The sequence below is a fragment of the Lissotriton vulgaris genome, chromosome 4_1, assembly GCF_964263255.1.
Source record: "Lissotriton vulgaris chromosome 4_1, aLisVul1.2, whole genome shotgun sequence".
NCBI classification, from domain to species: domain Eukaryota; kingdom Metazoa; phylum Chordata; class Amphibia; order Caudata; family Salamandridae; genus Lissotriton; species Lissotriton vulgaris.
The window spans coordinates 1,409,880,733-1,409,896,582 of NC_141691.1; the positions used below are offsets into that span (position 1 = coordinate 1,409,880,733).

At 40.7% G+C, this 15,850-nt stretch overlaps 1 protein-coding gene across 1 annotated transcript in view; it reads left to right on the forward strand.

The window, feature by feature from the left end:
- Positions 1-734: 734 nt before the first annotated feature.
- LOC147724058 (histamine H3 receptor-like) overlaps positions 735-15,850 on the forward strand; it is a 48,195-nt gene continuing 33,079 nt past the window's right edge. Inside the window, exon 1 of the mRNA XM_086966941.1 lies at positions 735-1,029. Coding sequence (XP_086823067.1) covers positions 735-1,029 — 295 coding nt within the window. The remainder of the gene's footprint in view (positions 1,030-15,850) is intronic.

Consider the following 15,850-nt stretch of genomic DNA (forward strand, 5'->3'; position numbering starts at 1 on the left):
AACTTGTATGTACGCGTTTTTTTAGGTGATACGCGCCTTCTCATTTACTTAACATGTTTTTGAATTAGATTAAATAAAAATCAAAATGAGTCTAACTCGTTTTACTGCTGACACCTCATGAAATGCATGTTCTATCTTATTAAGTCTCACCAAGCAGCATCAGCTGCAAAAAAGCCACGCCGTTCTGTTCTCCCTGGCTAAACGCCCAGAGAGCTTTGGTCTGCTGGGACCAAACATGCATAAGGGTCCACGCCACTTCTAATAGCGTGAACAAGTAGAAAATAGGCCCTAAACCCAACCGCATGTACCGGAAGTATACAGCTAGTGCTCAGCGCGTTGCACTAACAAGAGGATAATGCGCTAATGAGCAAATTGCGCGCAATTATATAAAAAAAATACAACCGAGGAGGGCTCTGCTTGTCGTTTCTCCAGATATAAAGGGTTCTTGCGACAAAAGCAGCAATCATCCTTCAGCAGCCTGTGTGCTGCAGAGAGGCAACGACTCTTCCTAAATGCCTTTTGGAGCACTTTAGTACCGACTGCCGTCAAATATTATCAACAAATAAATGTCATCCTTTTTTTGAATACGTAATATGGTGAAACACAGCAATTGTGTTGTTCCATGATAGTATCTGATATGCATGAACGAGTGAGTGTCTATAACTATTTTGAATAAAGCGCATCGCAATCGAAACACGTTTCTTAGTCGACCACCTCTGGCAGCTGATATTGAGATGGAAACCACGGACAGTGATCTTACTTTCGTCAGTTTCTCCGTCACCCCGTCGTTCTTCTCTACAAGCTCCACTTCCCCTCCGGGTGAAGCTAGTCTGTCACCCTACACTCCCAGCGATGGGTACCTGTTCTCAGGTGCAACGCTAATTTCACTGGTGATTTTAATGTCTATAATGGTCTCGGTAATTGTCCTGGGAAACGCCCTGGTCATATTGGCTTTTGTGACTGACAAGAGTTTAAAAACTCATAGCAACTTTCTCCTTTTCAATTTAGCGATTTGTGACTTTTTTGTTGGTAAGTTGACTTTTCTATTACTGTTGCTCAAAGCTCTTGTTTTGCAATTATTACAGTACTTTGATTTACCGTGTGAAGTATTGGCTTAATTAAGGATGTTGTACCGGAAGTATTGTGAAAACAAATGTTTTCTAGGTTTAGGTATTGGTCAGTTTTGAGAAGCGCGTTGCTTCACACACAGGTCACATATTTTACAATTTGGATATAAGGTAGCGGTTTTTTAGGAACCACCCGCCACAACTTGAAATTCTAACGTGTTTAAATTAACGTCATATTCATAAAACAGTCTCTACATTAAACCAATAACCCATCTAAATTTAATATAACATTCATTTATTTTTTCAGTTTTATATAGCTCAAACTCAGCCCGAAGATATCGGGGCGCTTTACACGAGTACCAGCTTCCATTACACAAGGTCAGGTTCACATCTTGTTTCTTGTTTAAAACACGTGTGAGTAAGGGATTTGCCGAGAATAACAAACAGGTGGAGTCGACGCCGAGACTCCAACCTTGTTCTCTAGCTCCAAAGTCTGTATCGTCAGGTTGAGGTCGGGTCTTGACCCAGTCTTTGCTGAAAGTACATATACATACAATAATTATACAATAATTCTTTCCATTCTTTTTTTCACAATCACAACCATCAACAATAAACTCTTAAAAATAATTACATTTTAAACTTGAAACCAAAACTCAGTTCCCTTGTTCCCTAATTTGCAATAAACATACAACTCATGCCGCTAGCGCATTAGTTCCCTGGCATTTATGTATCTGCTGTTTCTGATTTTGCCTTTCGGAAAACATATATAGTTGGATATTTGCATAATGCATATTCGTAGAATTACAATCTTTTAAATTACCATACTAATGTTTATCAGGGCGATGGCTGCTGAATCCGCAATAGTAGGAGTAACTTTACGTGAGAAACATTGTGGCGAGCAATGCCAAAATGGCAAATATTTATTAAACCATGTGGTAATTCCAACAGTTTATGCAGGCCATGGGACCCCCCCCCAAAGTGGGGAGTCCGAGTGGACCTTGTTGCATGTTGTATTTCATTATTGCACATAATAACTTTCGGAATTTATCAAGTGTGAGAATTATCTTGTATGTGGCTGGTTGGGGAGTACCGGGAGGATTTTGATGCTATTTGAGCCAAAACCTAATTCCCCCAGTAAATACCAGGCCTTTCTCAAATATTAAAATGCAGCAGGTTTGACCTGCAGAAATGTAAGGAAAGGTGCCAACTTTATCGTCGTCGTTGTTTACTTCATTTTGGTCATAAGCCATAAAAGCAATATCCATAATAATACAGTAAGAATGAATTCATTCAATCCTGTCTAAAAACAGTACATAAAAATAGCATAAAATCAGCATAGCAAAAGTAAAACACTGATCTGGACGAGTATGAAATCAAACGGCGTAACTCTAGAGATACAATTAGGTGACCTCTGTGGGAGGGTTGGATTTTGTTGTGGAGTAGGTAGATGTTTAACATATGTGGTAATTGCCTGGTGTAATAGATATCCCACCACTTATAATTGCGATCCCTGTGCAAACATATAAGGGTTCACTTTTAATCAGGCCCATGGTCATTTCCATAATATACTACAGGCGCATTCCAAGATATGAGGAGCAACTTATTTCTTTTTCCTGCACTCGCAGCAGCTTTTCAAGGAGTTACATTTGTCAATTGGTGGCGGGCCACTCACCATACATTTAGTGGTTGTTCTGCGCAGTCTTGTGGAATCATCTCTGGACCATGGCCAAACGATATTAGGAAAAGGGATGGACGTGTCAAACATATAGGACACAGGAAGTGACGTGGCTAGCTAGCCTTGTGCGTGCTAATGGATATGATGCTGTTTTGGAGGGACCTCTCTATAACAGCTCTCCTCATTATCAGATTAATAGTATCAAAGCTGTACACCCACCAATATTATTAAACGGATTATATTCATTAAGATATGTCTCGGCACAAATTGTATCTGGGCTTCCATTTATTTGAAATAAAGTCGAGGATGCATTACATTTAGTAGACTCAGTCGGTGATTCCTTTGCTTTTCATGCCATTTTATTACTTCATTTTTCTTTATTTTCTTTATTATTTTTATTATCTTTTCTTTTCTTTTCATTTTTCTTTTCCTTTTATTTTTTTCTGGCTCATTTGGTAATATGTATAGTGCGTTTTGATTTTCCATGATTACTTCAGTTGCTCATCTCAAAACGAAAAGAGGTACGTCACAGGTGGTTGTATTAGCGCTTACAGAGAATTGTAGCAATATGTTAATTGAGGAGTCAGAATTTTTTAGCACTCACAGTCACATTCCTTTTTGTTGGAGAGGTTAATTTCAAGGAAGACGATTAGGAGCATTTTAAGAAGGCGGCGCTATAAAAATATTGCTGCTTTTTCGCTCATTTTTCGTCCGTAAGGAGGCGATAATTTTATCGCCTTATCAGCAAAGACACGCTATCGCGTGTTTTGCTGACTTAGCACCCGCTTCCAGCACACCTAACTTTGCATCGCTAATGAGATCAAAGTAGGCGTGGCTGTGAAACCAACCAGGGAAAATATAGCGAAGGCAGCTTCGCGATATTAACAAGGGAGGGTAGCGATTATTTAAATAGCGTTAAGTATGCCTTAACGCAGGAATTTAACGTCTGTTAAATTTCTGACTAAGGCAGACTTAACATGGGGTGGATTATGTGGCTAAGACCACAGGCCCTATCATCTAGATATCGGCGTTTTCCACCATGGCAAATGGCGATATCCACACTATCTCTGGAATTTTTATCGCCTCGGCGATTCGCATTGTTGATATCGCGCTAACCGGGCGATAAATTCCGGAGATAGCCTGCGATAAATATGCAAGCGCTAGGCGCGCTTTGCGATATTTATCGCCAGCCCTTATTAATATGTCCCTTAGTGCTTGTCTTATGAATGGAGGTTGAGTCTATGTATACTCAGTTTATTCTTTCCTTGTGTTGATGGGGCTCCTGGGCTGATTGTCATGTGCCCGTGGTGCTCAATAATTGACAATTCAACGTCCTTCTGTGCTGGAAACGAGGAAGAAAGCATAAGAAGTCATGTCACTGCATAGTATTTTTGCATATTGAGATGGTGGTTTTGGTAAACTAAGGGAGACTTATACTAAGGAAGGTAAAGGATTTTAACTGACACTTGACAAAAGTACGTTCCCCTCGCTGAGAAATTAAGGGATTTTGCTGCACACTCACACTCAAGATGCTCACCACTTGCTACAGCTACAAGTGCTGCCAGACCACAAACATTGTTGTGGATCAGTGCTTTTACTGCAGAGAAAAAGCAAAGCACACTGCCTGATAGAGATTAGCGATTCCGTTGCTTTGGGCTGCATGTGAAAGGCAACCTAAGCAAGGCAGAAGTTAGACAGTTTACTTGAATTCACATTTCATAATGTGGAAAGTAAAATGCTAAGCACATACTTGCTCTCTTCTGTTGACCTGATGTTGCTGATCCTTATCAAAATATTGAGAGTAAATCACTGTTTATGCCACCCTAGCTTTTAAATTAGACCCCAAAATCACTATGAGAAGTTTGTACTGGAAACCCAGAGCCCTATTTCCTTTATGTAAAGGGGTTAAACCTACAGAAGATGTCAACTACACCACATTATAAAGTGTTTGTACATTTTATTATGCTTGATTAATTAAAACCTTGCATATAATACATAAATAATAAAATCAAGGTTACGGTAAATGAAGAATTTAAAAGGTTAAAATACCTGCCTTGTGTTATCCATGAAACATTTGTTTTAAAGTTACATTACTAAATGAATCATACATGCCAAAATCCCGGATGTAATTAATGCTCAGTCTGTAAAAAGTCAGTTTGATAAGGGTTATGAGTTTGAACTGATGGGATGCTCCTGCACAGTATGAGACGACTGCCTAGTGTCCCTGCTTGTAGTTTCACAATGCCAATTTGGGTAACCATAATGTAGCATTACTGAGCAAGATCTTGAGGAGCCAAAGGCCAGTCCATGACAACTGAAGGTGGATTTTTCATTCTTTTTCCAGTTAATTCGAAGAATTTTGCAAGACGGCAATTTATCTGTACTAAAGTTGGATTAAAGCACAGCATCACCGCCTGTCTACAAGAACTAATGCCATGCAGATTAAAGAATGGTTTCAACAAGGAGATCCGTATGTCCTTTTAGTTCTTGCAGATACATATGATGTGAATAAGACTCTCCGTGCCGCAGGTGCACAGACGGCACAGCAGGTCCCCTCCTTTTCTTTCCCAAGGCTGTAGGAATGGGTTAATCAGGCCAACTCCCAACCGAAGTCTTAAGAACTTTTTCTTGGTGGCAAAATTTGTACTTGCCGGAAAGTAGGGCTGGGGTTTAAGGACATTGTAATTATTAAGCAGAGCCCAGCCGTGAGCACATTTGGACAATGCATTCTTGTCCTCTATTGATGATATTAATCTTGTTTTCATTGTTACTAGTTTTTTAAACTCCGAGTGATTGAGATGTTCCAGGCATCTGTCAAGCCTAGGGTTTTAATGGATTCTTGGAGGTACACGTTGGCTGGCAATTTTCCGGTGCTGGGCAGCTCTACCCAGAGATGGTTTTTTAAGGACCCATACTTGCTCTCTTCTGTTGATCTGATAATGCTGATCACTATCAAAATATTGAGAGTAAATCACTGTTTATGCCACCCTAGCTTTTAAATTAGACACCAAAATCTCTATGAGAGGTTTGTACTGGAAACCCAGTGCCTTATTTCCTTTATTTAAAGGGGTAAAACCCACAGAAAATGTCAACTACACCACATTATAAAGAAAAAGACATCATGGGTCAAACTCACTCAGTTTGAGAGATTGATCCCACTCAAGGATGTTCATGGGTGATCTGAGGATTATGCCCTTTTGTCTTCTGGCACTGCAAAGGGGAGGGTGGTAAGCACCGACAATTAGACAATATCACTCAAATGACTGTTGAGATTTCTCATGTCTTTCTCATAGCACTAGAGACAAATTGCTTTTAAAGGAAGCAGCTTTAGGTAAACAGAGGAACACTAAGGGCCCTGCAATTTCAGAAACCATGGCAAGCTAGACTCAGTGAGAACTCATTTGCATCAAGGTAATCAAGGTATGCATCGTAGTAGTACAAAATGGCACAGCAGTAACACGTGTGGTAATTAAATCCAATCAAATGGCATTGCTACCTTTCAGACTAGACGGGAAACATTAGAAATGCATTGGAGCACCACAGTAGACCAATTTCAGGGAAGAGGGCATGTGGCAATGCAAGTGATGATTACTGATCTTTAAGAGGGAAACATATGGGACACTGTCAGCGTTTCAGTGGTCCCAGGTAAAGCTTACACGGTGAATATGTCGTCTTTCTAGAGCGATTTCAACACTGCTGAATATGTCTTCGTAATTCCCTTAGGTGTTCCAATGTGTATACAGAAGGGCATATGTGCAAGGGGATTGCGTCACTGGAACATTTCTTCCTTCGCCATTCCGGTGGCGCAATGTCTTGCACCACATTTACAAAACAGGGTTAAGCCACTTTGCATGGCTTAACACCTTCTAAATATGGTAACCTTTCACGGAATTATCTGCATGAATGGGACGTGCAAGGGGTGTTGCTGTGGGCATTCCACCACAAAACTCATAGATTTTTTATGCTGCCCCAGATACACAAAGATGTGTAAATCTGAGGCAGAACCAAAAATTAACGCCCTGCAAAAGCAAGCATTAGTTTTATGCAATGAGGTGAAATACTGTTATTTGTCCTCTTTTTGCTTTTTCTATGTGTGGTGCATTCGGCAGCACACGTGGAGAAAGCAGAACGCCATTAATGATTGTTTTTGTGTTGGAAGGTGTCCCTTCCTGCTCAGAAATATTCATTAAATAATGGCAATTTACTATTTCTATGTGTGCTGCAGGATACAGCACACATAAAAGAAGCAAATCACAATTATTGATTGTTATGTGCAGAAAAGGACACCTTCCTGCACATCAACACTAATACTTGCAATACAGGCACCCTTGCACTATGGCACGAGGGTGACTGTGTTGGCACTAGGCAGCTATTTTCAGTGCCAGGACTAGTTAAAACAAAGGAGTGTACAGTATTTTTTAAGTACAGCACATCCCTGCTGTGTCGAAATGGCACAGCGTGGCACTACAAATTTTGCAGCAGTGCAGCACTGCGCCATTTCCGTATACATATGCCCAAGAGTAAGTCCAGATGCACACCCAAACTTGCCTGTCCATTACTCCTCAGGAAGCCTGGCAGATCATAATGATTGCTTACAATAACAATAGCCCGTTCCTCTATGTAAACAATTCACTTTTGATGAAAAGTCTTTTGACTCAACACCCATGTCTCTGGAAGCATAGTATTACGTAAGGCCTCTTATACTCGTTGCAATGCTGCCCACGAAAGATGGCCGAAACAATGAACTTTAGGAATTGAAAGAAATGTAGCTAGTTCTGGAGACATGCGGGAGTGGCCTATGTATGCTACAAAGATAACAGAAAAGGTCTCATTTGAAAAGCTTGGACTATCATATCATGCATCTGAGAGACACTTGGAGGAAGTGGTGAATGTGATGCAATCAAAGAATTTAATCTGGGTCAAAACAATTGGCAGCTAAAGAACACCACTGTAAAAGATCCACACAAGAAGACAGAGAGAAGATACTCCACCCAAACCATGAATATGAAAAGAGCGACCCGGGGTGACACTCTACGGGAAGGTATGCCAGCGGACTGCTCTGTGGCATCCTAGTACAGCTGTTATCACCTCAGCAGAGACTTCAGATTAAACAACTGGTACACAGCTGGAAGGGTGGAGTTTGTTTGCCCAACACCACATTAACAATTACATATGGAGGACCTGCCCTGACTACTAATGCCAGTAACCTTCACTTGAATGGGACCACACATACCAACACTTACAGACCCAGAACCGACTGTCTGGACCTGATTGTCTTGCATATCTACTCTTGTCATAATTTAAATGGATGGTTATGTTCTACCATTTCATAAACCCCTCTTTTATGAACATTCAGCATGTTCACTTCATCCTCCCAATTGGGCAACCTTTCTTATGCTGTATATAATGTCTGGATGGATGGGGGTGGGCCTGATTAGTCAAGGGTTTTGCTTGCCTGTTTAACGTTTGTTTCGGGGGTATTAACCCCTTCAGTTTGTCCATACTAGACCATGTTCCACAGACCTTTTTGTTAGACAGAGGTACATATTCTACCTGTATTCTCACTTTACTTTCCCTTTGTCCCTCACCCCATTTTACCTCTTGCATTCTCTATAGAGAGGGTTCAGACATGACCTCAAGGCTCTCCAGATGACCCCAACGGATCTGCTCACCCCCCCTCCTTCAGTGCCTTTAGTCCTTTACGGGTGAGTAGTGCGCTCTACAAAACCCGGATTGATTGATAGGGTTCAGTTTGAGAACTCTGCATGCCAGACTAGGTCATGTATTCATTTATATCACATTTTAACTCTCCTACCCTGTTGAATGGTGGGTTCTCCACCTGCGCAGACCACTTAGTGTATCTGGTAGTGTATCTGTTAAACCAAATTGGACTTCCACAGTATGTTTAATAAACGGTGGAGGTGCAACTCACAGTACAAACGTATCATATACACACTTTACCTCCTTGGCATTCTAGGGTCCATTCAACACGCACATCTTTGTGGTCTCACTGGAATCACAATATCCTGTATATGAATGTGAATTTGCTCACACACTCCATCAAACGGAAGAAGGCATTTATATTTCTCTCTTCTAAATCTCCATACTTCTTCATTTCACAGGAAACCAATGTACCCCCTTCAGAGGGTTCAAAGTATAGGAGAGACTACACAAGAAATGTTCGTTACACTTAAAATTCAAGCCATTCACATGAGATAACAACCAATTCTATAGCTTAGAGGAAGGGTGCTTTGCCATACTGTTTAAGAAATCCCTACCAGCAACTGAACACAAGGTCTGGAACGATGAGGAGGAGTCCTGGTCATAGTCTTCATTACACTGGAGTAACCTGACATTATTTCTGACATTTTGCATAATGAACATTATGTGTGATGCCCAAGATTATGCCATTACACAAGAAGTGTGTTTGAGAGAGCAAAGGAACAGCAACATTGAAATAATTGTCGTACGAGCTGCACATGCCTCCGAAAATCAACTTGAAAAAACATTTTGAGTTAATTATTTTGCTGAAAAGGACTGGTTCGGTAATTCTTTGGCATGAGAGTCATTTTTTTTACAGGTGAAATTCTCATAGAAACTTGGAGACTACTGTACATACAGAATCAACTTCCTCATCCTGTCCTAACGACTCCTCCCTCTTCTTTATTCACTCTGATAATTTTTGATTTAGATTTTAGATGGAAAGCAAGGCTTTCCTTTTGTCTGCAATCGCTGCTGCATCAACTCCTCTGGAATCTTTAATTTTTTTGCAAAACCTAGGTAAGTTCAAAGAGGGAGGGTAGGCATCTTGATACTTTATTATTATTTTTTTTTAATGCTGGATGGCCAGACATTTGGAGTAGGGGTCCATATGGGATTATTGGATAATTCATATGTTTTGGTTGGTGGAGGACATCCTTCATTTAATTTTGACTTTGTGAATTGATCCAGTTATGTCATTTTACCTCAGATTTTTAACATTATGAATGCTGCTGTGCTGCAGTTTTTAATTATTCTAGCGGGTTGTGGACTGCCTTATGTGTGTGATAATTATAGGTTAATTTTTGCCTGCATGTGACAGTTGGTGGCCAGGGATGGAGTGGCTCCAAGAGTCCAGGCTCAGACATTTTTCATTGTTGTCAGCTGCCTTCCTTCCCATGTGCTTCCTCACCATTTTTTGTGTGTGAGATACAAGATTATTGTGTTTCTTTCTGCAAAATTTAAAAGTAATTTTGCTGGTGTAATTGTTGCTCAGGCGTTATGTGTTTCAGGCATTTTTAAAGCTTATTTTCTATTGTGAAAATAATGCTTTACTGTTGGTGAGTGAAGGGCAGACCCATGTTTGGGCCCTCGCACATTATGAGTATATATTTGTGCAGTCATTTCTTTGTAGTGGTACAGAGGAGGAAAGCCAGGATAGTGCAACCATGTTCTCTTGGCTCTCCATGCCTCCTTCTTTTCTGCCCTTATGGGCAACTACCATTTTGGGGAGTGCATGTGTGTATTTGTGTGTGTCTGTGTGTGTGGGTGTGTGCCATAACTTGTCTTTGTCAGTTTGTGTCCTTCTTTGTAGGCCAGGGAGCAACCAAGACTATGACTTTGTTGGGTCTTTAAATGTGTGTGTCTTATAGGCAGTCATTTGACTTTTATCTCCATGTCTCCTTCTTTGCTGCAATCTTGCGACCATAACCACCATTTTGTGAAGCTTGTACATCTGTGTATCATAAGTGGCTATTTCGTAATTGTTTTTCATCACTCTTTTTTGCTGGCCATGTGTGGCAACCACCATTTTGTTGCGTTGTGTATGTGTTTCTGGATATTAATCATTCTATTCAACTTTTTAAAACCTTTTTTTAGGAATGTTGATTGCAATAGCCCTCTAGAAACCCATGTCATTTTTGTAAATTTTTTTCCAATATATTTTTCTTGGTATAATATTTATTTGTGCATGTGGCTAGTTGTTGTGGTCTGTAGTACATAGCTTTTCTTTTTAATGAACGTATTGGAGTTTTGACTGCTTCCCTTAGAGGTCCTGTTGGTCCTAGATGAACACATGCTATTTTTTAAATAAGTTAATACATATTTGCCTACACCTTGCCTCCCATAGGCATCTAATTATCCCTAGAACGAAAACAACTATTTAATAATTTAGTCAACATTGCTCTGCCTCCCCATTCCTCTCACCAGAGTCCCATGTTCTCTGAATGCATGCCATGTTAGCTTTTCCTGTGTACTAATATAAAAAACATAGTTTAGGCATGGGTACACTATTGCTAAGCATTTAAAATCATGGCAACTTTTATTACTTTGAGTAGATTGCCCATGTCTCACTGTCGTCATCCTTATTTTTAAAATGTTCAGAGGCACATAAGACATTATGACACAGAGAAGGAAAGAAGTCTGCCAAATAGCTAAGAGTGACACCAGAGTCAAGAGTCCTCTCTTTTAACTGCTTCTGCTTATACCGATAACCTATACAAGAAGTAAAGAAGATTGCACTAAATAAGGAGGTTCCTGCCTAGAGAGTAGCAATTGAGGAGAACTAGTAGTAATTTTATTGATTGATTATTTAAAATCTTTACAAGGAGTAAAACACAATTATGGACATTTCGATTACAAAACCTCTTAAAAATAGTTTTTAAATAGCAGTAAACCTTAAAAGTATACACACGCATAGTAAAAACTGTTTGAATAAATCAAGTTCATATGTTTAAAAGATTAGCGGAGAATTTAGGCAGTATGACAATTAATATTGTTTCTTTCTAATTTTTTCTGTGCAATAGTTAAACATTTTGTGAAAGCAGAATTAATAAGTACATCTTCTGGGCAAAGACACTGAAGCAATGGTTGTCTATAAGTCCTTATCGCTCTGTCATTAAATAGCCTTTTTAATAAAGTTAGTCTTTCATTTTTTAATTCTGGACATAGGCACAGAAGATGTATAATGTTTTCCTCTCCAGCTTTGCACAACCGGCATGATATATTGTTTTCAGATTTTTTCGAAGGTATTGAGGAGAAGAAGAATGATAGCACAAGTGAGTTTAAGTCGTCTTCTTTTTTTTCCGGCAGTATGTGTTTTTGCTGCAAACTCCTCAAGGCAAGAAGAGGGTGAAAGGTGGATCACTCCTGGATCAATAACAGTACCGCCACCAAAATCACAGCTGATGTCTCTCAATACTGCAGTTACTGCAGTCATGGCTGAGATCTGTGAGTCTGAAATAAATTTGCCCCAGTAGCAAATCAAATCATCTTCACAGGAAACTCAACAGCAATCTCAGTCTGCTACACCTGATCTTCCGCAGGTAGAAGCAGAGTAGGAAGTTGAGCTTACTGCGTAGCAAGATGTTGCTGAGACTGCTCTTCCACTGGTCACATTGTCTTCACGATCTTCTGCAAGGAATAGAAAGAACACTTTCTCATCTTATTCAAGCCCACCTTCTGATTATTTTGACATGGATTGCACCACGACTGAGGACCACCATGTGAAACAATGAAAAGGAAGATCCTTTGGAGTGAGGAAATTGATCAACCAGTGATTTTTTGCGTGGTCAGATGCAAGAGGAAGTGCAGAACATCTCGATTCAACCTACTTTGCATAATGTTATACCATCAACACCACGGAATTCTATATTTTTAAGAACACAAAAACCTTCTAAAACTGCCACCACCCATGTTGCTGTCACAGAAAGCCCTAGTGAGAGGCAATCACATCGACTTAGCTTCATCTCAACAAGTTCTTCAGGCATTGATGCAATAAGAAATCTCTCCTCCCCAGTTTGGGACTTCTATACACTTAGGCTGCATGAGACCGCTTTTGGCCGCCATAAGTGTGGCAGGGTATGCTCAGACGTGAGTCCCTTGCTCACTTTGCCACTGGATTCAAGCAACCCGGGGTGAAGACGGCTGTAATGCCAGAAACCGGTCCTCGGAAGCTTGTTTCTGGTCCAGGGAAGACATGGCTTGGCAGTTCGGGCTAGACTGTTCCCATGAGGCACAGGGTCAGACTGATTTGCATATAGCCATGTCGGAACTGGGGTGCAGAGTGGGCTAAAGAACGGTGATGAATTAAACCCAGATCTTTTGACTGGGTGTGAGTGTTTGATTGATTCAGATGCTCCGTTCATCACCACCCCCTTTTGTATCGCATGAGAAACACATCACAGAATGCTCACTTTGCTACAAAGCAGTGCCTCAAGGTACGGGAAGTAGGCATTAGAGTAATAGGGTCGACTGGCCAATCAAAAAAATCAGCACACAATTGTGTCAGATGAGCACCTCAGAAAGATAACTGCTGGTGCGAGATGAGAAGAAGTTGAACTGCTAGAAGGAGGTGGTAATAAGAAAGAAGAAGATGTTTTCATGTGAAAGCCTGTGACTGTCGCTCATAAGTGTACACCATCACCTGTAGCAACCTAGGTGTTGCACAATGAAAAGAGGGATATAGTCACCACAAAGCATCCAAGCAGCTTATCTCTTACTGTTGGTCACTTGAGGATGTATCTTCCCAAATAAAACAGTTGGGTAGATTATCTGGATCTTGGTGCAGCTTCGTTACCAGGGCGTTCCACCTTCATCCTTAATAATTTACTTGGTGGTTAACAGGCCCTATTTTACTGACCTATCGGGTCCTTCTACTGAAGTGAATACTCTGCAACATCAGTGGGTAGGTTATTTCTCTAACATCTATTCCACCATGGACTCCATGGAGAATCAATTAGAGGATGGGCTAAGCAGGGGCTTAGCTTGGTCTATAAAATTGGAGGGGGGGGGGTGAACTTCAGATTTCTCAACAATCACACTGGCAGACCTTGTGAAAAAATGTTATATGAGAAGCAGGGCATGAGGGGGGCTTAAAGGGCAGTGAGTTAAGAGTACTTAAAACTGAATATTTTTCAAAGTATCCAACATTCTTTAAGACCTTCAAAACAGAAACGGCAAAGCAAGTGTGTGTGTGTTTTATTTTTTTGTCTACGTGTTTGTGAAAATCTCAGGTGAAATCTGACAAAGGCCTGACCAAACACAACTGAAAGCACTTGTAATCAACTATTTATTACAAAATAATTTTTTTAGGGGGGTGTAATTCCGCAAACAGCTCCCTGAATCTACGTCCCTGAGGCTATGGGACTCTGTAGAATGCATTTATCCCTCTCCTGATTATTGAGTTTACTGAGGCCTGTAGGAGACTGGATGATAAGTGAGAATGGGAAAGCCCTAGGCCCGAATGGGGTGAAATTAGATGTTTTTTTTTATAGGTCAGATCAGTGAGCCCCAATGTTGACCAACGTGTTTAATGCAATAATTAAGGTACGCCCCCAGAGACATAAAATAGCTCAGTAATCATATCATCTATAAAAAAGGGGATAATGCCCAGCTAAAGAATTACAGACCTATAATTTTACTAGATTCTAATGTAAAAATCATGGGCTTGCGCATTGGGTGGGCGAGAATGACATCATATCCGGCACCCAAAACAGTTTTAAGAAACGCCTCTGCACTGCAGGTCAATGCCTAAACCTGAGCTTAGTCATAGGCAAGTACACAGCAGCTACGAAAGGAACTATATATTTGTTCATCATGGAACTTACAGCAGCTTTTGACTGTGTTTCACACTCGAACCTATTATCCATCATGACTGAGTTAGGTGTAGAAAAAGGCATAATTACATTCATCAGACAATTTTATAAGGATGCCCCTGCCTGGGACCACTATTGTAATGACTGGACTGGGCTTGAGCAGTGCGTAATTGATTGGTTTCCAATCTTGATTCTCGTAGCTCTCCTGTTTCATTCAAGCAGGCTTGAGCAGTGCATAATTGATCTGTTTCCAATCTTGATTCTCGTTGCTTGTTCGTTTGAGAAGAACGGGCTTGAGCAGTGCGTATTCGATCGGCTTGCAATCTTGATTCTCTTTGCTCGTTTGTTTGAGAAGTACGGGCTTGAGCAGTTTGTATTCGAACAGCATTACAGGTTTGAGCAGTTTGTATTCGAACAGCTTCTAATCTTGCTTCCCGTTGTTCGTCTGTTTCTGATGCTCGTAATGCCTTTTTCCTTCGTGCTACTAATGTAGATTGACCAATCGATTTCCGTTTGGAGGTCATAAATGTCGACGATGCTGGCAAATTTGCTGTCTATTTCAGTAATCGAAAGATTATGAGGGCCCTGGGGGTTACATTTAAAAAAAATGTTTTAGACAGAAACCTTCGCAGGAGTGTACTCAACTACTTCCCAAAGTTTCATGGCTATCAGATGACTGGTGTAGTAATGCATAAAGGACAAACAGACAAACATACTTTCATTTTTTTATATATGTACATGTATTTATATAGCGCAAACCACCCACATCGCAGGCATCTAAGCGCTTGCTTAGGGAACCCGTCCTGGTATTCCCCTGTGAGATAACCCCGGCAGGGTATCCACAAGGTGAAAGCCAGGCATCCCGCCGCGAGGGGCCGTTGTGGAGATTAAGCAAGCTATTGCCCAGAGTCGCAGAGTCTGAACCCGTGAGTCGAGTAGGCACCAGAGCGAGAATTATCGAGTCCGTGGAATTATTGAGCCCAAGCCCCATCGAGGCGGGGAATTGAACCCTGGTCCAGGGCCGATCTCAGCTTCCGGGTCTGCCGCCTCTAACCCCTGAGCCACACTTCTCCACACCATATAGATATGAAGAATTTTGATCTGAAAGTAAATGATAATAAGACATGTATCTTGATCTGTGGGGCAAGACTGGCCCAAAAAATTGCAAATTTTCTTAATAACTCCAAGGTTTTTTGTGACAGACACTTTTCTTACTTAAGTATCCGGCCTGATGGATATAAATGGAGAACAGTGTTAGCTAACAGGGGAGCCCTCTTTAATAAGGCCATCATAGGCCTGCACAGTTTTAGTAAAAAGTTGGGCATGAAACCAGTGAAATGGATTTCTTTGATTTATGCAAGTAAATATGTGGCAATTGCATCCTATGGGGCTGGGATCTGGGACACGAAACACGTTTAGTTGATTCAAGAAGCAGAACGTTTATTTTTGAAAAATCCATTGACTGATCCTCGAAGTTTTGCTAATGCCATCTACCATGCAGAATTGGATATCCCCTATATAGAGGACAGAAGTAA